Below are 27158 nucleotides of genomic sequence, written 5' to 3'. Positions count from 1 at the left end.
CAAGCCTGGAAAAAAAGTGTTTGTCTCCATCTGCTGCTGCTGTTTGGAACGTGTGAAAAGGATTTCACTGCCATGACGAGTCAAAAATGTGAACATGTTATACATTGGGATCCTTCTCTATTTACCAATGATTTCCTGGATTATTGTCCTAATTATCGTTCTTTTACCAAAAAGCTGGCTTGTGGTCAAGAGTTGTGTTCTCATGCTGTAGTTTTAATTGGGCTGCAGAGGGAGCAACAGTGGAGCATATTGGGAAGGCAGTCCTGTATAGCTCACTCTCATTTCTTACCCTCCTATTTTGACTGTTTTTAAAAACATTTTATTTTGATTACATCCTAATGCAGTTACAGCAGAATACATTTTGTCAAGCTTAAACTTTATGAATACTTTTTAAGATATTAATTATATCTTCCACCCCCCCCATCAGTGGAGAATAAATGCCATAAACAGGTTCTTATATTGCCCTGTCTTTTCCTCTTGAAAAGACTTCAATCACTTTCTATAAACCAAGTTCTATCTGAGTAGCAGTAGGATTTTCCTATTTCCCACTGCTATCTCTAACATACAAGAAGGACCTCCTCTAACTTGTGTCTGCTCAGGTGTGCTTGACACTTTTACTTTGAGATATGCTTTTTCACTATAACAAAAAGCTTGAGAGAGATACAGAATATAAAGAGCAGATGTTTCCAGTAAAGCTGAATTTGTCTACATTTTAAGAGAAAAAATAAATTTTTTAGAAAGTGGCTAAAATCAATGGCAATTAAGTTGTAATAAACATTCATAGCCATATAGTCTACTACTTTCTAATAAAAGTGTTATTAGTCGGCACATGCATTTCATGGTTTAAAGAACAAACCCTGGAGAGTCATTTGACACCGCCGCAGCGTCACTTCCTCTCCTCTGGCTTTGAGCTCCACCTTGGCCCGGCTCACCTTCCACTTCTCGAGTTACCTCACCCTGCAGAGCCCGCCCCTCGTCCTTCTGGGAGTAGTGTTTTGTCACTCTGTGAACTGGTGCTAGCGGGGGGGCCCACTGCATCGCAAATCCCTCAAGGCTTGATGGCAGGACTGGCCAAACCTCAAAGCTCTCCCACTGTGAACTTTGCCCCTGAAAAAATGTGCACTGAGGAATGAAAGGCATCTGCTGGATTACCTTATTTACGTACCTTATTTATGAAGTCAGAGCTCCAAGAAGGGACGGTCATAGGAACATAGCGAACGAGTGAGTGTGTTTGTGTTTTAAAGGAGGGAGGGAGGGAGGAAGAGAGGGAGAGACCAAATCACACAGGCTGAAGGGAGAGGGAGTGTGAGACAAGAAAAACCAAACAACGCCAGTGAGCAGTCAAGACAGTCTTGAGAGGCAGGGCTTGGCAGGCCAGCGGGGACAGGAGCCGTAGCATGGGACACAGTGCTAGCAGTGAGACAGTGGCCCAGCAACCAGCCCAACACAACACGGGTGAGTGCGAGACCAGAGGCGTAGCACTAAAGGGTTGCCGTGAACACGTTAACTGGTTTTAGATGGGGGAAATGACCTGGCCAGCATGTTTGCTTTTTTGCAGAATGGAAAGCCAACAAGAGGATAATGTATGCAGTTGTTGTTAAAGCAGAGAGAAACTGGAAATCGACAGGCACAGACAGGCATAGAAGAATGCACACAGATGGAATGTGGTGATTGTGAAATGTAGAAGCCACACAAACTTCTCTCTGTCTGCATTCACCGCTCCATCTTTTCTGAAAAACAAGATTTGAGGGTGCAAGGCACCAACTGGCACCAGCTCTCCCTATTTAGATCAGGTTTTTTTTTTTCTTTCTTTTTTTTCTTTTTTAAAAGGCTTAGCTTCTCAAGTCACATTGTGGACCACAGGTGTATTGTAAACTCTAAAGTCGGTTCATTTAATAACTGTTCAAACATTCAGAACCTGTTTTGGCTTTCAAAAGGTGGATCTTCTCTCAAGTTCTATTTGCACCTCTACGATTCCTTTCAAACGTACAGCTAGCAGCTATTGGAATCCACCATCTATTAAACACATCTATGATGTCACTGTCTGTCATTTTTCTTCCTGATGATATTACAGCCTTTTAATCTTCCGACACTGTTGGGCATGGCCTGACTAATTTGTTGGATCAATATTTGCTTTATATTTTAAACTATTGTAGGGCTTCTGTTCAAACACTTCTCAACACTCTTGCCTAAATGTAACAAGTAAGATGAGAACATCCTCTTTGTTACATATTCGCACTCCATGCAAAATGTATTTTTGCCTCGGGTGTGCTAGCTTGTGTAGTTTGTGTCAAATTGTCATGTGATTGGCATGAGTCATATGGGGAGCTTGATATAAGGACTACAGGGTTAGTGCAGGTTTTGTGCTGTTTTATTCCTTAGAGTTTAAACTGCGGAACATTTACAGAAGCCACTGTTGTTAATCCAGTCTTAGGTTTTGTTATAACAAGCTTTCCTGTTTCAAGTCACTTTATAAATGCGTACCTGGGGCTTGGCTTTTAGTGTTTGGTCTGAGCACTGCAATGCTTTTTTCCTCCTGAGTTTCTTTCACCGCCTCTGTTAGGAATCGGTGACTTTTTAATTCTCTGCTGGATCTGTGAAAAGCAGCCGTCTCAGATTGTCATGCTCTGCTGTACAAGGTCACCACATCACACTGTTGCCGCCAAGCATTTCAGTGTTCTCCCAGTCCATTGCAATCCCGCCCCTTACCAGTTTAACACCCACTGGTGTCTAGCTTATGTGTCAGGAATAGCTGTGAGGGCCAGTGCACTGCACACAGATCACTGACCTGTGTATGCCTGCATTTCATCATTTCACACATTGCCTGCTTCACTTCAAACAGTGGGTAGATCCAAAATAATTTTATGGAGAAGTTTTTCATGTACAAACATTTGTTTTTTGAGTTTCAGTTAACCAGCACATATATATGTTATGTGTTTATCTGTGACCAAACTGTGGGTCTTTCAGTCAAAAAAACTAAAACTGCAATAAAGTCTGTCTGAACAGTTTCTACTGATTAATATACATGTGTGCCAGATTGACAAAATGCAACGGAAAAACATGAGATTGACATTAAGAGTAATGAACAGGGATGTTCAATAAGTACTGAATGTCAAAGTTTTTATATATATATATATATATATATATATATATAACAGTTTGGTAAGTTCAGAAAATGATATCATTTTATTGTAATGCAGCCTGCAAAACCAGACAAAGACAACACTTACCATATTATTATATATCCAAAATTTAAGACAATATCTAGTCTCATTTCGCGATATCGATACAACATTGATATATTGCCCGACCCTATGGCACTGGTGCTTAAAGACTTGGTCACTGCTGCTGAAAAACTGTATTGGAAAAACTACACCGACTTGACTGAAGGTTACGTTTACTTAAAGCGTTCATAATTGTATGTTGAGGTTGTGCTTAAATCATATTTTTGTTGTACTGCACGTGGCTGAAGATCCAGTTTTCACCCTGTGTGTTTAGGTCTCTGTTTTAGCTCCAGAGTGAGACATCTCACTTGTTTTAGCTAAAGAGTGAGGCATCTCACTTCTATACTATCTTTGTTGGGAGTCGCACATGCGCAGTAGCTAGGTAAGATCACATCAGCTAACTACTGTTTCTCCAACTTTGGTCAGTACAAGGCAGGGTTAGCTGGGAGGCTTCTTCTAGACAAGGGGCACCTGTGGAATACCTTTCAGAACAGGGACATGGAAGTAGTTCTTTTGGAGATTATGGTCAACTAGTGTGTGTTGTAGCTGTGTTTTGCCATTGAGAACGGGCTAGCATGCTAGCACTAGCATGCTACGGTTAGCCACCTTGTCTCAGCTAGTTATGTAGAAAGACGTACAGCTCACCCGGGAAACTGAAGGCAGAGGACATTCAGAAACCTGTATCTCACTCAAAACAGCAAGGATGGTTTTTTGGTCAAGTTTGTATGCGTGTGGAAGCACCAGAGACACAAAATAACACCCCAAATCCCAGAGAGAGTGATTTTTTTTCATAATATGGGCACTTTAAAACTGTGGTGCATTCAAAGTTATTGTAAAATACCCTTTTCTCATTTTTTTTTGTTTATTAACAATTTACTGGTGAAAGAAATTAAGTTATTATTACAGTACCAATAAATAATTTATATTCCCCCTTTTTTGTGCTGATCTGAAAATTGATCCGATCGTTGCAGTGAGTTTTGTGACCCGTTGCACCCATAGTTAATTTACATGCTCTGTAGTGATGCCACTATTGCTGCAGTGGTAGATTCAAACTGAACACGTTTATATTGACAGTGAAAGTATGGATGTTTTAGGTTATCATGATCAGCAGTTGTCCCATCTGACAGATGAAGGCATTCTATGTGAATGTGCGTTATTTATTCTCAGAATATTAGTTTGAAGGCTGTCAAGGAGATACTGCCCTAAATTATCTTCATTCAGATTGGTATTGATTTTTATTTTGGCCAATAAGTAACAAAAGAATGCAGCCCAGAGAAGGGTTGAGTCAATATAGAAATAATGTGGCAATTAGAGAGCACTGACGAGTACAGTTGTACACTGTAAAATGTCATGCTCAGTATCTTGGTATCTATCTATACCAATTAAATAAATCTAAGATCTGTATCATTGATTGATTGATTGATTGATTGATTGATTGATTGATTTTGTTTTGTGAGTTCACATTCAATACAATGACTTTCGGCCAATATATTATCACATCTTATAAACTCCCAAATAGGTAAATATCAGTGTTGGCTAAAAAAATGCAGTGTTGGTCTGGCTGTCATGTCACAGGCTTAGAAAGAAAATAGCTGTCTGGATGTGAATGTGCTGTGTAACCCATAGCTGGTATTGCTTGCTACTGTAGATAATAAATTTATGAGGATATGCTTTGTAATCAGATGATATGCATCTATGACAACAATTGAAATTTGATGCATAGGAAATGGAGTGCCCTGGCCAGTAGAGCTGGGCAACATGGAGAAAACCAAATATCCTGATATTTTTGACCAAATACCTCAATTTCAATATTATGTCAATATTGCAGAGTTCACAATTGGTGCTTTCACAAAATATGCACACAATGATATTTTTGATAAATAATCTTCAGGTATGTTGATATAATGACAGCTAGAACAGTCTGGTGTGTTCACAAAATTACATCACTTTACTGTAATGGCGCCTTTAAAACCAAGAAAATACAACACTTGTGTCATATCAGGATATTACAATATCCAAAATTTAAGACAATATCTATTCTCCTACTGTATATCAATATCGACACAATATTGATATATTGCCCAGCCCTACTGCCCAGCTTGCAATAGCTCAGCTGCAACATTGGTCTTTAGCCGAGGACATGAATGAGATGGGACTAAACGTTGTCCATATCCACAACGTCTCACTTTTGGGATTGCTCCATTGCCGCCGGAAATTCCGCCGGAGTCCCTCTTTACGGCCTGATGCCCGTTACCTTCCGCTTTCTTTGTGTTGTAATTTTTAACACCGGATGATTTTTGAGGACTGTGGTTAACTACTCCTCAGATTTCTGGAGGGTAAATCCAGACAACTATCTAGACTATCTGTCCACTCTTTTCTGTTGCACGACTAAAACAACTTTTGAACTTACACGTTTCACCAAAACAAGTTCCTTCCTGAGGCTATTTTGAAGTGGTACCTTGGCTCGGTCCTAAGCTTAGCGCCGCCCAAGACGATTATGATTGGTTTAAGGAAATGCCAGTAAACCAGAGCTTGTTTTTCTCCTATCCCAAAATGCTGTATGGACTAGCTAGACTGGTCTGGTACAGTGAGACTGGATTAAACTTAAAGGGGAACCTAAAACTGAGCCTAACCCAAATATTTATCAATGAAAAGGACTGTATCCCACAAATGACTAAATGCCTACTCTCTTGACATGTTGACATGTTTTCAAGAGAACGGGGAAGCTTAAACTTAAGTCTTCCTATTTATTTTGTTGAAGAACTTATGCATATCTTGGTGGTTAGGGGTGAGTTGTAACTCAGTTTTGATTCATATTTGGCAGATGAGTTTTGTCAGAGATATTGCTACAAGGAATAGGAAAAAGAAGCAGCTACAATCCGCTGGTTAAAAATATGAGCAGCAGGAAAGGGGCTTACTCCAGTCGGTTGAGCTCACTCGATTCTATTTGACACATGGGAAACTACACATATTGTGTCCACAGCATGTGGTCTGATTGTGGTTGCCCACCGAACGTTCAGCACATTTATCTTAACTGTATAGAAATGGACAGCTGCTGAAGAAACAAAAAAAAAAAAAGATTTCTGGAGATTATCTGTCAGCTCTTATATTCCTGATTGATAAAATTCTAGTAAGTGATCAATAAACCATAAATAAATCATTAACACCACCATTCAATTTACAAAACAAAAGATGTATTTCCAAAGGAGCCTGATGCCCAGAGCTTTCCTTTCTGATTCATGATGCTGGAAACCTTTATCTCTAGCCTTGAAAAACTCATCTGCAAGGTATGGGGTTTTATAGTGATTGTAAAAGGTAACAATCCCTCTTTTTATTCCATCAGTGTAACATGTGTGGGACAAACCGGTATTATAAAACATCAATCAGTGTTTGGTAAGACAGGTCACACTCTCCTCTGTCAGATGCTGTTTAGCTGAAGTCAGTCAGTTATGGTGCTGCTGGAAAGAATCCAGAGATCTTTTCACCTTGTTTTTCATCGTTTCTAATGTCTTTCCTCTCACAATCCAATTTTCCTCACGGTTTATGTTGGTTGTCTCCAATAATTTCACCTATTTTGTCTGTTTCTTACATCCTAATGACTACAACTTACACTTTGTCTAAATTGGATCACCATAGTAATGTAAGAATAATGAACTGACTGATGACTGAGTGGATTCTTTAATGATGTTTTGTAAAGTGCAGCTAGTTGATGTTTCATTATTTCATTATATTGTTTGGATTTTAAAAGAAGTAATTCAGTTACACCTTAGTATTAACAGCTTACCGTTCTACTGCAAGAGAATCACGAGTGCAGTCCGTGATGACAGTGCAGCAGAGTCGGTGTCCTGTCACTCTTATTGGCAGATCCACCAAAGAAGGGGCTGTACGTTGAAAAGCTCCTTCAGACTTTTTCAAATGACTTTGCCAAATAAAAGAGGAATTAAAAGAGAAATGTATTTGACCCGCCAAACACATACTGACCTTTTTATATGGTATGTGTGTAAGTTGCATTTTTATTTTCCCCCCTTATTTTTTTTAATTTTCTTTATTGTCCTCCTAAACGGACAGTTGTGTCATGCCCTATGAGTATGTGCTTATGGAAGTCACCGACTGCTAATATAGAAGTAAAGTGTTCAGTTAGAGCCATGTAACTCTATTGCACACACTCCTTTTCATTATAACTGAAGGTGAGTCTCCCCATCATGCATGCTACTTTCACACTGTCAGATTATTCTCAATGTAACTGTTTAAATAAAAGAAATGAGCTCACCGGTCTTCATGTACATTAAATTGTGCAAAAGAAAAAAAAAGTCCTCCTCCTTCCTGCCTGTACTAAAACCATAGGCCTTCTGCTGCTCAGTGTTGTGTAACTGCTCCCATACGACTCATCACCTAAGAATTCTAATAGTGGTTTCACACCCAGTTGTGTCTGTTTTAGGATTTTCAATAGCATAAGACCAAGTTGAGTCATGGTTTCTGTTACAGCTGTGTGCTTATTTGTTTTTTAATTTTTTACTTTGCATAGTGAATAGTCTGGTTTTATAAACAAATATCTAAACTTTAGACATTCATGGTGAACTTGACAAATGCAGAGGATAGTATATGATCCTCTTCCTATCAATACTATGTCAAAAATCAGTCATTCACACTACCCTGTAAATAATACCAGAAGAAGCCACGTGCATATTTCACTGTCTGGCTCTCCGATACAGTTGAGACGGTAAGAGCGGAATTTGGACCAGCCTTGTTTTGAAATTTGGTCCTTTTTATTGTGACAGATTGAAGCAGCAGCTTAGAGCTGGAGCCTAAGTCTAGACATGCATACCTATCGAGAGTCTAAACTTGTGACTGTTGCAGCCAGAAAAGTGGGACTATTTTGTTTTTATTTTAGATTATTGTCAGATTCTCTAAATTAGGCATGCACCTTTTTTTTATATTGAAATCCTAAAATATCAGGTTTATATTTGCCATGTCATATCTGAGTGATGTGTTGAATAAAGTGCTTTTTTTGTTTTTTGTCCTTTTAATTAATGCATGATCAATTAGTAGTCTAAGGCCCTTAAATGAATATGGTTGTCATTTTGAAAGTAGGCCTAATTTACCATTGTTTTGCCCTCATGAAAACTAGTGTTCAAGACTTTGTCACTCACCCTGCACTGAAACAGAGGATTCCTGAACTGTTTGCTATAGTCACAGGCCACAGGCAGTTGTCATCTGGATGTGAACATTTAGTGAGACTGAAGATTAAATTCCATCATGCCCAGTTTGGAGTAGAGGCTTTCCAAAATTCTTTGATAAGCCTAAATAATATCTGGGTTTGTCAATTCACCTTAGCAGGGACCTATCAGTACAGTCACATGAGCACAATTAACTGTTCTGTTCTGCGAAAGTAAATGTGTGTGATCAGCAGTAAATGCTGAAGTGCTTAATTATTGAAATCTTGTTCAGCCACAATTTTTGAAACTTGAAACTGACACTGTTCTCTCTGTATCTCTTTATGTTTTATATTGTTTTCATTGATTGCTTCGGCCTTCTGGGGACATGTAGACCAATACCGCCTGATAAAAATAAAGCCTAAAATAACTGAATTTCAAACTCTGAGTCCTCTGTAATTTGCCACTGTGATTTTTATACAGACGATGAGGTGGACCTGCAACACAGCACAACAGGTGGTGAAGATGGGAACTCTGGTGGGGAACCAGCTCCAACCAAGGGCAAAGGCAAGTTCTCCAAAATGGGAAGAATCTTCAAGCCCTGGAAATGGAGAAAGAAGAAGCCAAGTGAAAAGTTTGCTGAAACATCGATAGGTATGCTTGCTACAAGGGTTAGGGTCTTATTTTCCCCTATTGTGTGTTTCTTTATGTTGATTTATGTTTCTTTTTTCAGTCTTAGAAAGAAGGATTTCTGTCAGAAAAAGTCGCCAAGAGCTGATTGCCAGAGGGGTTTTAAAGGATTTACCAGAGAATGGTAGGTCAAGCTTTATTTGTTTTTGTTAAAGAATGATCTATGGATGAATTGGCTCCATTTCTGATGACACTGACTGTATTGCACTGTTTGTGTATTCATGGGACAGAAAGCAATGATGTTAACCACTCCAAAGCTCCACCAGTAAAGAATGGGCACCCTGTGCCAATGGACGTGGACAGGATGTCTGAGCCAGGGGTGCGAGTGTCTCAAGGGGAATCCGAAATCAAGGTGAATTCCCTCAGGCTACCCCAAGTAGAGGAACGTCGAAGCAGAGTGCAGTCCGATGCCTCCCGAAGTAACCGGGCACCTCTGGATGTGGACAATCATGCAAGGCTTTCTGTGGACGTGGACAGACGAAGCCGTCTGCCATCAGATGTTGATAAGAAAGCAGGATCGTTACCTCGAGGACCTCTGCAGGATGATAAATACCGCAGAGAAGAGAGGAGAGATGGCAAAGATGAGGACAGAGGAAGGAAGAACAGGGAAGACGTAGAAAGAAGGGACTTGCGAGAGGAAAAGGAAAAAGAGGGGGGAGTTGACCGGAGAGAGAGGCGAGATGACAGAGAGAAGAGAGATGAAAGAACAGAGAGAGACAATAGGGAAAGAAGAGAACGCGAGGAGCGGGAAAGGAAGGATCGGGATGAGAGGGAGCGCAGAGATCGTGACGAGCGAGAACGCAGAGATCGTGACGAGCGAGAACGCAGAGATCGTGACGAGCGAGAACGCAGAGATCGTGATGAGAGAGAACGAAAAGATCGTGCCGAGAGAGAACGAAAAGATCGTGACGAGAGGGAAATTAGAGACAGGGATGAGAAGGAACGCAGGGAACGTGATGATAAAGAAAAGAGGGAGACAAAGGACAGGGACAAAGAAACGGATCGGCGGCTTGAGAGGGAAAAGAGTGAAAACCGAGAGGACAGAAAATATGAGGACAGGGAGAGGAAAAACGTCAGAGTGGAAAAAGACGATAGGGATAGGAGAGATGATCGAGACAGGCGAGAAGACAGAGAGAGGAGAGAGGAAAGGGACAAATTGGACGAATGGGCCAAGAGGAACGAAAGAGAGCGAAGAGATGATCGGGAAAAGGACAGGAGAGAAAAGCCAGAGCCTCAGCGGTCTGTGGCTGACCCGCGGCCTATCACCAGGCCCGTCTCAGAGATGGACTTGCGGCCTTCTTTACCGAAGAGCTCCTTAGAGGACAACAAGAGGGTTCGCCCAGCCTCAGAGGCTGACAAGAGAACTACCCTGCCCAGATACAACCCGGCTGCAGAGTTCAGAGAACGCTCAGGTAAGCTCTCTGTCCTGTGATAAGTTTTATCTTGCTAACATTGCCTGTTTTTTTTTTTTTTTTTTTTTTAACTTTTCAATGGCGCAGTAACAGTTGAGAAATTACTAGTATGAAAGCTGATGATTGTGTTGTCATTTCTCCAAACCGCTCAGTCATAGTGTTACTAACGGAAGTCAAGAAAAATCAAGGAATTAATTAACAAAATTAACGAAGTTATTATAGCCAGCCTAGCATAGCATAGCAATGGTCTTCTTTTCAGGAACTAGACATGTGCTTAGGTTACAAAGCCATGTCCATTGATAACCTTCCCTTCATACCCTTTTTATCATAAAGTGAATGAAAAGAATGGGCTTTTCTCAATCTTTTTAGTTGAATAAAGGACAATGTAGACTTGAGGGGGAGACACCAACGTTTGAATTGCCAGTGCTAATTTGCATCTGTTGTCCCTGTCCATGTATACAGTGCACAGTAATAACAATATAAAAATGATTATTCCACATAACACTAATAAAGACATGTAGGACAAACCAGTGCAAATCCATTCAGATAGACATGTGTTTTTTTTGTTTTAAACTGAGTCAAATAATACACAAATATTTGTAGGGATAGAATTCCATGGTTTTGTTACTGTAATATAAAAAGCTATTTTGGCACATGTTGTCTAACAATGTTTTATACAACAGTTTCCCCCCCTTGTTGAGGATCTTGCTTGTCTTATTTCACAATGAACTGTTGTAGGTGGTTTAAGTGGTGTCGGAGCTACCCCACGCTGTTCAAAACAGTGGTCACAATGTTTTGTCTTCTATCTCGTTTAAGTAGTTTATAAAGTGGTTGTATTGTTGTGGTTTTCATTTCTGCTAACTTGCTGTTATTTTGGAGCACTGTGTCCTCTATGCTGGCACTATTGCGAAATACCAGCAACAACGCATCGTCTCAAACTGTCAACAATGCTCATGACCTAGCAAGTTTACTTTTCCAAGAACATTCTCACCGGTCCGTTCTTTGCGTTCTTGGGAATGAGAAACACCTAATATTTAAGGGTATGTTCCTTGTTCTGTGCAAAAACATATTTCAAACTTTAACTGAAGCGACTTCAGCTGTTGGAGTTAATCACATTAAGTGGCTATCTTCTGATGGCAATGTCCTTCTAGAAAAAAAATTCCCTCTTTGGAATGTAATTTTCGCCAGAATGAGGACAGAGGATGCTGTCCCCATCACATACACTGAAATCCTTTTAGGAAGTGATCTTTAAAAAAAAAATGTAAATAGTTTTTGGGGCTTTTTTGCCTTTAATGGCTAGGCAAGGTAACAAAGGGGGGGAAGACATGCAGGAAATTGTCACAGGTTGGACTAGAATCCTGGACCTCTGCATCAAGGCATAAACCTCTACGTATGTGTGCGCCTGCTCTACCAACTGAGCCAACCAGGCCACAGGAATGGATCTTTGAATGGCCTGTAAAAACAGAAGGAATCAATACACCAACAAAAACAGTTTCAATGTTCACATATACAGTACATGTATGGATTGTTTTAAGACAGACCTTGGAAAAAATGTACACCTATCATTTTACAGTTCAGTTATATAATACATGTACAACCTGTCATAATAATGTACCAGTCAAATATGTATTGTAGTGATGGTCAAGAAAATCTCAAAGTGAATCAGATCTGTATTCCTAACAGAACTGAAGTACATGCAAAGCCCGTCTTACTATGGCAGTTGATAAGCAGCAACTTTGGGTCCGCTAGTACTATGAGAAGAGAAAATTAGATATTGTTACGTGACTAATAGAAATGACAAGAAATCAGTCCAGCGTAGGTTTGTGTCCAAAACATTGATTAGTGTGGCTGTTTGTTTTTGTTCAAAATATTCTTTGGCCAGTTTTCCATGTACTTGTTTGTATGAAATAGCCTCAGCCTGGACGTTGGGAAGTGAATGTCTTTTATTGTACACTGTATTATTTATCAGTGTCAGTAGATAAAACATAAAACATTTCTGTCATGTTTGTACTTGTTTTTGTTGTGGCAGGTTGACATGTGAGATAACATGCAGATGTCCTGTCTCTTGGATACTGCTAACCATTTTGCTAGTCAGTCAGTCAGGAAATGTTTTACTATGATGAAATACAAACACGTGTGGAAACCAAAGTCTCCTTATGGTGCTGTAAAGGCATTTTGGGTAAATGATTGAACAATAATTCTAACAGGGGTTATGAAGCCAACAAGCTCAATCTGAAAGCCTCAACAAAGTGAAACAGTAACTATCAGGCTTTGATACATGGATTTAGGTGAACATGAAAAGAGGGAAGAAAAAACCATTGGGACCACTCTGTGTGTCTTTGATCTTTCTCCATGTCTGCTGCATATGAGCTTTTAATCGTCTTATTCATGTTACCTCTCATCCTCTAATAACCTTGATCAGAGTTGCCCTCTGGGTAAGCTTTTAAACATCTGCTAATTTTACAAGGTTCAATAATAGGATAGGCTATCGTTTACATTTTAATTGGTACCGGTACCCAAAGGGACCTCTGGGTAATATACAAACAAATAATTTCAGTTGTAAAAATAATTACAAACCTAATTATAATATTTATTTAGAATATTTTATTTATTCAGAACATTTTACACTGAAACCTTTTTTTTTAAATGTTTGGGCTCACTTACAAATGACCATACTACTCAATTATAGAAAGCATACCAGCTGATCTGAGTGGGGGGCTGATCTTTAATGCAATATCTACATTGCCCCTTATCAGCAACCATTCATCTAATGTTCCAAAGGCACATTCTGTTCACTAATCTGATATTATAAAAAAAAAAAAAAACGGACTGGGAAAACATTAGAAAACACTTTTGCAAATGTAAGCACAGAATGTAATCTAAAAACTGCTGCCCTGGTTAAAAAAAACAATGCAGCTGGTATTCTGTCTATAATGGAGTGCAATGGAAGTGACCCCAAACTTTTGACTGTTAGTGTATACATTAATAAACAGTATATTGTGTGTGTGCGTGTGTATTAATTGCTCCTTAATGTTTATGTTAAGCATTTTGTATTGCCTTGTTGCTGAAATGTGCTATAAGTAAATTGGCCTTGCCTTTACCTCAGCCTGTCAGTCGGTCACCAGGGCATAGAGACCAGTCTTGTGCCTGCCTGTCTGAGACGAAGTGCAACGTCTACAGCACCGCTTGCGCCTTGCCATTTTATTGTATTGCAACAAACTTCTATCTGCGTGGAGTTTTGAAAACTGCAACCACACTTAAACAAAACTGCGGAGACGTTTGCTCGAGCTTGCTTCGTCTGCACCTCTGCCCCTCTGCATGTGCATGTCGGCGCTGAGCCCCGCTCTATGTCTACATGCAGAGAGGACAGTTAATCTTGCGCTTAGGTGGTACCAGGCAAAGAAATTTGGCACATCTTGATTCAATGTTAATTAGCCCCTCTGTACTACTAACAAAATTAGGTCTGTACCCAAAAAGGTACTGAGTTTGGTACCTAATCCTATTCACTAACACCATCAGCTTCTCCTTCAGTGTTTCACTGTATGCGATGACCCTTTTGCATTTCCCTGATGTTAGTTTACCAGCACTAGAGAACTTGCTGTTGTGATCTTTCCTTTTCATGTGTGTGTTTGTGTGTATAATCCCTCTGTAGAGTCCACTGGTGTCCGCTTCGCCCCTGCTCCTCGTCCACCACAAGACTCTCAGCAGGAACCTCCCCTGCCCAAACATGCTCTGCTTCCCCCAAAATTTCTCACTGCATCCTCTGCTGAGTCCAGCAGGAGTCAAACCCCCTCCTCTTCTTCATCCTCCTCTTCCTCTTCCTCCTCCTCCACTGCTGCTGTAGCTGTGGCTAAGCCGCCGAGGACAGTGTCCTTAATATCTGACGACCCACCACGACTCTCCTCTGCTGCTCCTTCCTCCGCTGACTCTGACACACCACCCCCTGTCCCTCCCCATGCCAAGCAGCCTCCTGTCCCTCCACCCAAACCCACCAACCGCAACAGCAACCCTGCACTGCTCGGTGAGTTTGTCAGCGTCTGTCTTTGCAGTTTTATTGGACCCATAAAATTGGCCTCTGTCTTTAAACAGCTGGTCTTTGTGTATCTTTCTTTTAGGGGTGGGAAAAATAATCGATTCTTAGATACATTGCGATAATATCTAGAATTTGATGCTTGATTCTGATACGTTAATTATCGATTATTTAAAAAACAGTTACTGTCTCCAGACATGTACAAATCACAAAACAGAGTGACGGAAAGAGGATGGGATAATGGACAACAACTTAGAGTTTAGGGAAAAGCGCAGAAAAAAAAAACACAAAAATGGTCAAAAGGAACTTTTTTTGTTGTTATATATAGACATGATCTAATAAGACATACAAAAAAAATAATTAGGCAAAACACATAAGCTGTTGATCTACTATATCACATGACATCTGACCACCTCATATTTCATGTTCTAAGAAGCCAATTCTCCACCTTTAAACATGACTGAGCCTCTGACATGGAAGATCACTGTAAGAGGAGGTGACTTTCATAAGCATCTTTAAGGCTTAAGCATGGAATGACTTCAAAATAAAAACCTCAGTAGACAAAATATTTCATTAAAACTCGTGGGGGACAAATAATGCATATGTCAAAAATCTGACAAACTATATACTGTATATTTTTTTTAAATCACGCATGGAAATGTACATAAAAAAATTGTTTCAGCCATAATCAGTTTAGAATTGGATCATTGGCCTCTGAATCGGAATCGTGAGGTGCCAAGAGAGTCCCACCCCTACTTTCTTTATATGGTCAGTCAAACAACCTCCAGAGCTTTAAATGACTTTAATAAGGGAAACTATGTATAAAATCTTTTGTTTAAATCCAGCATTTTACATGCAATGTGATTCCACTGTTTCTCATTCGCCTCCACAGAGGGCCATAGATCACTTGGCCATTCTAGCATCAACCCAAAATTCTGTTGCAGTTTTTGCCAGTTTAAAAAATGTGTTGGGGGAGGGGTTCATGTACCTGTGGGATGCTCAGATGCTGACACTTGAGAGTTGGCATCCTGTTTGACCAGTAATATAAAGATTCAACTGTAGTAGTTTTAACGTTGTGGAGGAGTTAAGCGATAAGTAAAGCCAGGTTAAACCACTAGATTCAACATAGAATCAAGTTAAAGCTTCCGTTGGAAAGTTATTCCTTATTAACCGTTGTCATTTTCAAGAGATTGGAGAAGCTATGGATAAAAGCCAGAAAATGATATATGTATATAATTTTTAAAGTATTTAAGCCGGGAGCACATTGCCTGTGGCAGAGCAGACTACATCCCTTTAGATTTATCATGACACTTGCATGCACGCTTACATAAGATTACACTCAAGTTAGATTAACAAACTATGGAAACAAAAAATGCAAACACTATGGCTGAGAATTGAGCAATAAAGTTTCTTTATGTACTTTGTTCCAGCTATAATTTACCTGGAATACAATTAAATTACCCACACTACAATGTAGTAGTTCACATCTGTCATGTTATCTATTCAATCCAAAGGCCTACAGTAACCAAAACCAAAGGCCTATTAATTAAATAAAGTGAGTTCCCTTCATCAGTAACATTAAGTCAGCATTAGTCATTCTCCTCTTGCTTCTTTTTAATAACATTATCTCAAATGATGTTCTTATTAAGTAGAGGTGGTGCAGCTGAACTAATTGGTTAGTTGAGCGTGAAACTAACCAGTTACAATGTAGCAGTTAGTGTTGACCTTACACACAAATGTAAGAAAAAACTTCTGCAGTTGAAATACAGCAGTGCATTTATGACCTCACTTCTGATTAGGGAAGTTTTTCTTTCAGGCTGAAAATATTTTTTTGATCATTCAAACAAACAAAACAGTTGCAAGGTGTCATTTACAATTGGGATTTACGTGGTATGTCAGTCGTGCAAGGTATTTCAAAGATGCAGATGTTACTTTTTGTGTGTTGTGGTGTATCTGTTGTGATTTGTGACGGACTTCATCATCTATTGTTTGTGTTTGAATTAAATAAGAAGTGAGAAGACATTGTTGGTGGCTGAGCAAAATATTCTTTGAAAGTATAGTATTTAAAAATAAAATAAAAATGTGCCTCACTCTTACTCTAACCGTTTTCAGCTAGTTAAATAGCCAAAATAGTGACAGTGTTAATTTTCTAGAGGACTACAAGTTGTGAATATGCTGCTGTTAACATCCGGAGTACATTTTCAAGGCATTTTAATTATTGACGGTTATTACTGCAAGTCTTATGGTGAAGCTGCGGCTTTGTGCTGTGTAGGTGTTATTCTCAATGTTTTACTATAGTGTTACTATAGTGTGCAGTTTCTGTGTGCCCAGCCAGCAGTCTGTGGTGAGAGGACAGGCACCGGCTTGTCTTTGCACCATTTATGCAATGCCAGCACTTCCCTGGAGGTTAGATAGAAACTGATTTGCTTTTAGCGTCCCTTATGCCTTGCCCCAGCATACCACAGCTGCTCTTGTTTACAGCCCATCCCAGTACTGTCTCTTTGGAAGCGTGTCTGTGGCAGTGGCACATTCCACTACCGTTTGTTAGGCAAGGTTTCTAATACTTATGTTACATATCAATTCACACTCTTCCATTCACAGTGTGTACTGAGTAGCTTGCGTTCAGAGATTGCATTGGCAGTGTTGTCATTGTTTGTGTTTTTAGTTTATTGGACTTTGAGCTTTGTGCATCCGCACACACACACACACCTCATGCAGGCAGTCCCTTTATTTATTTAAAGTTTTAAGTTTATTTAACCTTTTTTCACAAAATATGACTTTATGTTGAATACATTACAAAGCTCAATTTCTGAAGGCCAATATTGATATTTGTGAGTTTGAGAACTTTAATAATAACAGCCAATAGTAACAGTCTTGGTATGGATACCTTATATTTGTACCTGACATACTGAGCAGCAGGACATTTTACAGTTGAAACATTTTTCTTGTCAGTGCTCTCTGGTGGAGAAACTCTGTAACTGACACTATTTAAATGTCTTCACACCCAGTTTGGTATTTCTGTGTAAGACCATTTTTAGTTACTTTTCAACTGACCTATACCAAATATCTGCAATAAGCTGATATTAGCTGATTAATCAGTCTAGCTCTAATGGGGAATAACAAGTTGAAACAAGGGAAACTGGGGTTTCCCTGTGATTCATTCCTTGAATAAGAGAATTGTTTTACCATAATGAGCAGGAATGTCACAAAACTGTAAAAACAAAACTATTCATCAATGGGCAATATCACACTTTAGTGGTGCTTTACATAACCAAGATAAGAGGTTGTTTAACAGCTAGGGAGGGATGTATACTTTGCTTCTGGACAGTGTCAAACCAAGGCAAACATTATTCCCCCCCCCCCCCTTTCTATTTCTCTCCCAGCTTGAAATGTAAACTCAGCCCTATCCCTGATATCTCCACTCATGTTTGCCAGCTTCCTCATTGAACAGGGGCTCTAAGGTCAGGCAGCCCTGTTACTGGACCAGCTGGAGACGGCAGAGTGAGCTCGGCTTGTACCTTTCTCTACCTGTATACCTGCGGCACAGAGCGGTCCAGACCGGCTCAGGTATCCAGCGGGACACCACATCTTAATCCATCTTAACAGAGCCTGCAGAATGGTCGCATCGATTCACCTCGTCTGAGCACATAGGATACCTCACCTCAGTGTTAACACCAATACTGCATTGCATGTGATTTGCAGCCACTGGAGCTGTTTTCAACTCAACTAACTTAACTCTAAATGCTGCAAGAAAACATTGCATGGACGGTTGTCATTTGTCAGTCGACATGTAGTGGGCTGAAGTGCATTGAATGTGTTTGTTATTCCCAATGGATGTTCATTACAGTCTGTTGATACAGTTGTGTGTTAATGTGTGTGTGGTCCTCCACTGACTCAACAAGCAGCTTGGCAGTAACAACATCTTTTCTCCCAAACTAAATCTGTTATTGACATATTTGCTTTTATTTTTGCTTTCCGATTGTTGATAAAACTAATTTCACCCTACTACAGACCAAATGTGAATCTTCATGTTCTGACTGCAGGTTATGTTTGTGAGCATAATTTTAAATAACGTATTGATTTGTGCTTCTTTTTTAAAACAGCTGAGCTTTCACAGCCTGTCAGCGGTGTCATCACAGTGCCACCACCCGCTAAGCGCTCGCCACCGACACCGCCAAAGAGGATGACCCCTGTCGCCAAGCGCCATTCTATGGACCCCTCTCCTCCCAGTCAGGAACCAGAGTCTCCCACCACTGTTCCAGCTTCTGCCCCTGTACAGATGCCCCCTGCTGTCCTTAAAGTAGATAACATTGAGGACAAGAACAATGCAGCAGCTCCTCAGACCTCCGCTGAGCCTTCACCACCGTCCCATATACCTCCGTCTCCTCCAAGGGTCCAGTCACTCCAGCCACTTAGCACCACCTCCTCTGCCCCTGTGCCAACTGTGCAGACGGATCCCCCCAGCCCGACCACTGAGCCTCCCAGCCAGCATCCATCCATCCCCTTACACATCCTCATCCAGAGAGCCCTGGCCAGCCCCGGCCCAGCTCAGCCCAACCCCGACGGCTCCAAGAGGGCCCACTCACTTCTGTTTGAGTCTCCTCCAGAATTCCTCACCGAGCTGGGGGGTAACCCACGGCACTCTCTCCCTATCTCCATCGAACCTCTCCGGCTGTAAGTGTCAAAATTACTGTACATTACATGTATGTATAACAAAATGTCATTGATTTGAAAGCTGTGGAGGAGCTTTTCTAGTTCAACCCAATGTTAAGAAGTTCACTTTGTGGAATTTTTTTTTAATGTGATTTGGTTAAATTCATTTAGCCTTACTGAGAGTGAACACATGGCTTGCCACTTGTAGTCCAAGGGACCTCAAGGTAAGTAGGTTAAATATGAAAATTGGCTGATTTTCTTTCCCTTCCATAATAGTAAACTAAACAGTTTTGCACTGGTGATTTGCCAAAAGAAGACGGGATGACCCTTGTCATGCAACTTATCAAGTTATCTAATGTGGTTCAATTTTTTCTTATAATTCTTTTCATGATTTTTTTTATTTGCACTACATTTTCACACCTAATGAACTATATCGAGTTCACTTGAAAGTGTACTTAATGCAAAGAGCATCATTATCCACAGTCCATGCAAATAAGTTGAGTCATATATATAGCCAGAGTGCTTAAATAATTATTCAATAACCAGTCACAAGACAAAGCAAAGAGCAATTATTATAACAAATAACAGCAAAACATGTTTAATAGCATAATGAGCCTGCGTTAATCTGCCCATGTGGCACCATCATCACTGTAGAAGACGAGCAATACCAACAAAGAAAGAATAAAAGCAAACAAATTGGGTGGGCCAGGTCAAAGAGGGATCCCTCTCCTGTGGGCTGTAGGAGCTGGACTAAACGAAAACAAAGGTATAAAGATAGCTAATAAAAGGTTCAGATAGCTAATAGGCTGTGACAGACATGGTGTAGCAAATCTGTCATGCAAAGATTCCACTCCGTACATCAATTCTGGCAGCGGTTATTTTATGGAAATAAACTGACCGGACTGCCGGCTGCATTTGAATTGCTCTCTTTAATTCATTTATACGATGCCCATGAAGCAATTTGCAAGACAAAGCAGGAAACTCAAAGCTATGATTCAACATTGTATGTTGTTTTTGGATTTGTTATTATCGTACTCTGATTTGCTCAGCCCGAGTGAGTAATCCTAATTATAATGGACATACGGACGTAGTTTCTTTTCGCCCAAGGTTACCAACAGTCAGCCAAAGAAGAATCATGCAGAACTGTGCCTTATTAATCTCTTTAGAAAACAATTGAGATTTATTCCCTCACCTGGCAAAAGGGTTGCAAATTGCAACTTGGCTTGCTGCATGCTAGATTAACATCAGAACACTGCGGTTACAAGAAGCCTAAAAGTATTACATAACTGAAAAAATGACTGCATCTGAGCTTGTTCAGCTGTCTCACAGCTTGCCCTTCCTTCCAGGCCAGAAGACGACGACTTCGACATGGAGGAGGAGATGCGGAAGCTTCATCCTCAGAGGCCTCCTCGCCAGCCGGAGCTGGAGCCCCGCAGCAGGAGGGGTGTGGTTGGAGAACTCAGGGTGAGTGTCATCCCTGAGGTTGGAGGTCCTGGGGACAGTGAGGGAGAGTCCGACTCGGACGGCCCCATTCTGTACAGAGACGACGACGACGACGATGACGACGACGATGAGGAGGGCCCGCCAAGTAAGTTTTGTCTTTCTTATACTGCTGCATAAAGGTCACATAGGAGAAACGGTAGATGCGTATCTTGGTTAAAAATATCCCTCACAGGTCCCATATTGTAAATAGAGAGATTTCCATGTTGTGTCTGTTTGGATTATAGAGCTTGTTGAGGTGCTGTATAAATACTATGGAAGTATCAAAATGCTCAATCTACAAAAAAACGCACCCAGCCAGTATTCAGAAATTGTGCCTTTAAATGAGCCGTCAGGACTTCCATCCAGTTGTGATGTCACAACTATACTAAATATAGGTAGAGAGTGCTGCTACAGCACGTTACAGACATTCCTCGGCTGCAATGGGGTGCAGAGACCCGGAGAGCGCAGATGTGGAAGACCAGGCTTTTTTGAGAGGGAAAAGAATATATTTTTTCAACATTAACGCATGTAAACATTTTCTAGTAGAAACTCCAAAATACAAGTTGAACCTGAAAAGGAGCCTACTACAGGACCTTTAACTTTGTTTCATTGTGAAAGGTCTTTTCAAGTAGTACTTTTTAAAGTAGCTAGCCTTTAAATATACTATATCTTTTTATCTCTTGTTATACTTGAGTGTCTGAAGACCTTTTTTGTTCTCAAAATATATGTTATATAAGAAAATAAGTTATCGGTCTATGTAGAGCTTAAAGTTTAAATGCATCTATTTTGATTTTATCATTGTGCACTTGTGAGATGTGAAATCTTCACTGCTTTACTTTATCATTTTGTCAGCAAATGAAGTATCTTCTGGTTTTGGATTGCTGGTCCGACAAAACAAGCTGTTTGGTCATAATTTGCAAGACTCTTATTTTAGTGTTCATTTCAGTGTTTCCTTAGGATTTTTTTTTAGCAGTGGAGAAAGGTCTTTTCACTCTCCACAGCGCTGTCTTCGACAAAAAGTCACAGGTCGCTAACCGTTAGCTAGCTATCCTGTTTATGTTTCGTGTAATGTTAGCCTTAGTTATTTATTTCTCACCTTGATTTTGGTGTCTGCGTTTCAAAGCCATTTCGAAGTGGCTTTTTTGGTGGAGCTGTTCATTTAATAGTGGACTGGGAAGAAAGCGAACATTGTGACAATAAAGTCCATCAACACAACAGTATGTGGAGTTAAACTGGACGGGCCTACTAACCTCTGGATAGTTCCACTTGCTGTTAAATTACAATGTGAGCGGTAGCCTGGGGGGGTGCATTATGTTGGCCCTATTTCTGATAGCGTGGCGGAAGAAATTTTGCAATGGCGGTGCGCCACAACATAGAGAAAACACTGCATTTTCAAGCCCATGCTTTTACTATGAAGACGTTTAGGGGTGCACGATTCAGAAAATGTCACGATTCAACATTGATTTTTAGGCTCAAGATTTGATTCGAAAAAAACAATTCTCAATTTAAAAAACAATTCACAGTATGTACATGTAGTTACTTTTCCAGCTTATATGTGAACTGTTTTTTTTGCACACCCCTATTGATGTTCTTTTATTATGTGATTGTGTTTGACCATTATAACAACTAATATATCTATATATGCAACATAACAGGTGGGCTGGCAAATCGTGTGAAGAGGAAGGACACATTAGCCCTGAAGCTGGAGAGACAGGAGAAAGAAGAAAGGGAGAACCAGGAGAATCAGGAAAACATGAGTTGGCAAAACAGAGAGCAGTGGATGGCAGTGAAGAACAAGATCAGCACCGCACTGACACGGTAAAGAGCTTGCATCATATCAGCTAACTGATGCACACAAGGATGATATTCATCCTTATCGTAAAATTGGATGTGGCAAGTCAGTGTCATCCATTTCTGATATAGTGGGTTATGCAGTTTGACAGATTTATAGTGTTATTAATAAACTTGAAGGCTCTCCACATTTATAATGCAAGTTTGTCATGGAACTCCCTTCTCAGGACACAATATGTCCCTTTCCATCCATATTAGCCTTCAAAAATGAGTAGTCAACAGTGTTTTGTGTTGTCAGGCGGCTGAGTCAGAGACCATCAGCAGAGGAGTTGGCACAGAGAAACATCCTTCAAGGTAAGACTCTCCCTCCATCCCTCACTTCTTCATTCAGGTGTGTTTATTTAGTCATTGGCCCTTCAATCTCTAATTCTGCTGGTTTTTCTGGTTTCTTCACTCTTCTGTGACATTAAACTGAATATTGTTTAGTTGTGGACAAAACAAAGACATTTGAGGACCTTTTAGAAAACACTGATTGACATTTTTCCCAATTTTCTTACATTTGATATATCTAACATCCAAAAAATTAATTACCAGATTATTGGACAAATAAAATAATTGTTAGTTGCAGCCCTAATATGTACATGACACTGTTAATCCCATAGTGGAACTGTGTGTTACCTGTGCACATGCAAGTTGAGTCAGTTGTGAGGTTGATTGGAATTTGCAATTTAGATTTGCACATGCCTACAAACTCAAAGTTAAGAATGTTTTTATAGTTACAGTCTTGCATTACTTTGGGTCTCTGAATCAATACCTGGAGAGAAAAAGTCAGATTGGTGAATCCCTAATTCATATGCACACAGCTGGTTAAGGTACCTACCTTCATCTATGGCAGACTTTGGAAATGGAAATCAGGCTGGTGCACATGAATAACATCTCAGTAGTTTATAATTAAACATTTATGCATGGCTTTAAAAATGGAGTACAGACACTTAACAGAAATATGCATATGCATGCATCTTTGGAGTTTGAGTCTGAATCCGGGTAATGTTTTAAGCATCTGGCTCCAAGTGCTCAAATTAATATATTCGTCTGATGTACTGTTAAAACAACGTAAACACGTGAACATTAAGAGCAGAGTGCACCAGCAGACTGAGTATAGTGAGAAATCAGCCTACGGTGGTGAAACATCAGAGCAGCCTCACTGTGATGCCAAGTTGGATCCCAGAAACCAAGTATTAACATAATACTTCTCAGAATCTGTCAACACGTTTTGATCCAGGACTCGTACCACCACACTGTGTCTTGCCTGTCCTCAAATGACTCGGCCAAGACGAAGCTTCGCGCTAAAACAATGCCGGGCCTTGTGCAGATTATGGTGGTGATTAAAAGATTCCTGTTACCCGCAGCGTGCCGGCGGCAGCTCAGGTGAAATCTACCTGACTTGCTGCAGTCTTTCCCCTCTCTCATGGAATGTCTCTTCTTCCTGCAGCCAAGAATGAAGATGATCGGCGATTAGAGAGAAGCGAGATCAAACGGAGGCTCACGAGAAAGGTAAGGATGCAGCAAAGCAACTGTATCATACACTTGCCGGTTATTATTCTGAACTAAAAACTTAACACCTATGACACCTAAAACAGATGTCACTTATCCTACTCCTGTTTCCTCTGCTTTCAGCTTTCCCAGAGACCCACAGTGGCTGAACTCCAGGCCAGGAAGATCCTGCGTTTCCACGAGTACGTTGAGAGCACCCACGCCCACGACTACGACCGGCGAGCAGATAAACCGTGGACTAAGCTCACTCCTGCTGACAAGGTGAGACTCGACACATCCTCACCTACACACAATCGCATATGTGACGCCTCTATTTGTACCGGCAGGGCTCTTGCAGCTTAGAGCGTCTTAGCAACAAAGAGCTTGAACCCTGTGCATTTTATAACAGCATTATCCTTTACTTTGGTCACCTCCTGAGAGGATTTGCATTCCAAGCAGATTCAGTATCCTAGGATGCAAAACAAATGCTGCTTTATGGCGTACCATAATGAAGTAACAACTTTAGTAGAGTGAATTTTAATTTGTACTAAAAGTACAAACTTGTTTGTTTGTTTTTTTTAGCTGGAACATTAACAGTCAAATACTCTGAATAGAAGTCCCTTTGATCACACACTTCCTTTCTTCTTTTGTGCCTCGCTATAAGTGGATAAAAGCTTTCCCGCTGAACTGCTGTTTCTTTCACATCTCAGGCTGCCATCCGCAAGGAGCTCAATGAATTCAAGAGCTCTGAGATGGAAGTTCACGAAGAAAGCAGGATCTATACCCGGTCAGGCTCGTATACAGCGTTCATTAATGATTCACCAGTGATTCAATAGTTTTCTGTATTAGTTCTGTTTTTTTTTGAGGATTTTCTGAATATGCTTGCAGCTGTAAAGGGTTCAGAATAACCTCATGACGTTTCTTTCCCCTCTTTCTACCAGGTTCCATCGGCCTTAGCTGTCCGTGCTGACCAGTACAGCAATCAGACCGGGGGAAGTGAGGAGTTACAAGTCCCTCTCCTCACTACGAACCTAACAAGTGGTCCATTTGTTCCGTTTTTACTGACTGCCTGCTTCAGCTGATCACTGGAACCAAAGCAAAAGAAGCCACAATCGGTTCAACCCACGGGTGGTTAACAGACATACTCCAGGTCTTTGACTGTGCAATTCAGGACAGGAGGAGTTTGTCAGTGCGTCCATGATGGAGGTACCTGGTGCCAACACTGATCCCCCTCCTCTGGGCTGGGGGCTCACACAGCTAGATTGAACAGAAAGGATAACTGTTGGAAGGTTATAACACTGTGGGGAAACCATTCTTCTCATGCCTTTACCTGCCTTCATATTTAATTTTCTCCCTTCCTTGCAGAAAAGGAAGACTGTGCACATAAACAGATCATCCTATTTCATATAAACACCGTCGATGGTACTCCCAAACTAATAGCAACTCTTTTTAAACTCTTATATACAGTATGTACATGTTAGGTACTGCACATGTCTACCTAGAGGTGCCCCGCAGCACCTGCCTTACTCCTCACGTGGTCTCACAAGTTCAAGTCAGACAAAATGTGAAAGACTTGGGACAGCAGTATGTTTCCTATTTAAATCTCAGTTTGTGCTCTATTTAAATCAACAGTTTATGTGTAGACCCTCAGAGTGCTGATTCCAACCTAATATTCTGGAAGTGTGCATTTTACTGTATTTTTTTGATCATTTAAATGATTCTCATGGTGCACATGTCACTAGATTATTTTCTAATAAGGCACTCTATGTTCCTTAATTGGGTGTGTAGAATATTTAAACGTTTGGAGCCTATAATTTTGTTGATAATTGAATTATTCCAGCTGGAAAATGTACATATTTTTATTTTCCTGGCTGTTTTATGGTACTTAATATATGCAAGTCCATAGTTGGCTGCAGTTGTATAGATCAGTTAAATAGATGTGATTGACTTTATAATGTACATCCACCGTAATGCTGACATGTTTTAATTGTAAAGTATTTCTCAAATGTTATTTTCAAGTAGTAATGGTACTTTTTTGATACAGAGATCTTTAAAACTTTTTTTTTTTTTTTTGCAAAGAACACTGTATAAATGAACAATCCACTCAGAAATTAAAATAACCTGTGATTTTCATTTGAATATGGTTTGATTGTTCTTTCATCCGTTCAGTCCTTCTGTCTGCCAGGACAGAAATATTCTAAAGAAAAAGAAAAAGTGTGTGGCCTTTTACAATGACCAGATGAGGGCAGTGTTATATAAAATGTGCAGATTGATTCACAGACCAGTCTCCAGCATCTCAGTAATGTGCTTTGAGACAAAGAACCCCTTCGTTAGATTTGGTTCTTCCCTCACAGAACTGTGGACCTGTGTGATAAGTGCAACTGACATACAGTAGTGTTTGTCCCTTTAATTTTCCCCAGTGATGTTAATAGGTAGTTAATAAACATGGACTCAGTCAACAGGAACGCCGCTCTCCTCCACTAAGTGTTCAGACATTAACTGAATGTCAAATGATTAGAGCGATGCACCTTTAGTCTAATACATCTGTTTAGTTCCTCAGATTTAAAACAAGACCAGTAAATCCGACTGAACAGTGGCACGTTTTCAGGCAAGAAAAGTGCATTATTAATAATGACCAATAGGCAATAAATATGATTTCACAGTAAAGAGGTATTTTGCATTTTATGTGGAGTTGTATGAGGTAACGGTACATATCCATAGTCGGTATATTAGCTACAGTAGATGGCCCTCAACACCCAGTTTGGAGAGGCAGGCCGGAGTACAGATAGCCTGGTCCTACCAGACTCGTACAGAGAGTCTGGCCACTCTCTGTTGACAAGTGTTAGCTTCCTTGAAGGCGGGTACTGTTGAAGTTTAAAACTTGGATCTGCTCCGAGCTACTCTGGATCTGGCATGACCAATCACTAAAGTTTGGTGAGCATCACTAGCGTTAGCCTTAGCCAACTCCTTTACCACTAAGTGAGCGAGCTCGAAAATCTAATTTTTCCCAAACCCTGTGGGGAGGAGGGCCACAACAACATGGCCACCAACAAAACTCTGCAAGGATTGTTCTTGCTTGGGCAACGACAGACCGAAGGGCTTCGCTCTCTTCTTTCTCCGCCACCATTACGGAACTACAACTCAAACTAGCGCACAACGTCATTGTTCACAGCCACTCTCTGTTCACTGA

At 40.4% G+C, this 27158-nt stretch overlaps 1 protein-coding gene across 11 annotated transcripts in view; it reads left to right on the top strand.

Annotated features, from left to right (window-relative positions):
* The window catches only part of phactr4a (phosphatase and actin regulator 4a), a 44667-nt gene extending 18563 nt beyond the window's left edge, over positions 1 to 26104 (top strand). For 5 of the 11 annotated variants that reach the window (XM_032536187.1, XM_032536186.1, XM_032536189.1 and 2 more), the window contains 13 exons: positions 8861 to 9031; positions 9111 to 9191; positions 9298 to 10479; positions 14132 to 14500; positions 17945 to 18076; positions 18613 to 19183; positions 20509 to 20750; positions 22300 to 22462; positions 22734 to 22789; positions 23928 to 23989; positions 24113 to 24250; positions 24679 to 24755; positions 24910 to 26104. In XM_032536187.1, coding sequence (XP_032392078.1) covers positions 8861 to 9031; positions 9111 to 9191; positions 9298 to 10479; positions 14132 to 14500; positions 17945 to 18076; positions 18613 to 19183; positions 20509 to 20750; positions 22300 to 22462; positions 22734 to 22789; positions 23928 to 23989; positions 24113 to 24250; positions 24679 to 24755; positions 24910 to 24925 — 3260 coding nt within the window. In that variant the 3' untranslated portion in view covers positions 24926 to 26104. Of the gene's footprint in view, positions 1 to 1186; positions 1456 to 8860; positions 9032 to 9110; positions 9192 to 9297; positions 10480 to 14131; positions 14501 to 17944; positions 18077 to 18612; positions 19184 to 20508; positions 20751 to 22299; positions 22463 to 22733; positions 22790 to 23927; positions 23990 to 24112; positions 24251 to 24678; positions 24756 to 24909 lie in introns of those variants that run through there. The other 6 variants (XM_032536182.1, XM_032536184.1, XM_032536181.1 and 3 more) reach the window with 6 other exon arrangements.
* The last annotated feature ends 1054 nt before the right edge of the window (positions 26105 to 27158 follow it).

This window comes from Etheostoma spectabile, chromosome 14 (assembly GCF_008692095.1).
Source record: "Etheostoma spectabile isolate EspeVRDwgs_2016 chromosome 14, UIUC_Espe_1.0, whole genome shotgun sequence".
NCBI classification, from domain to species: domain Eukaryota; kingdom Metazoa; phylum Chordata; class Actinopteri; order Perciformes; family Percidae; genus Etheostoma; species Etheostoma spectabile.
Note: the sequence above shows the minus strand (reverse complement) of the source record. Positions and strands in the feature narration are given on the sequence as shown.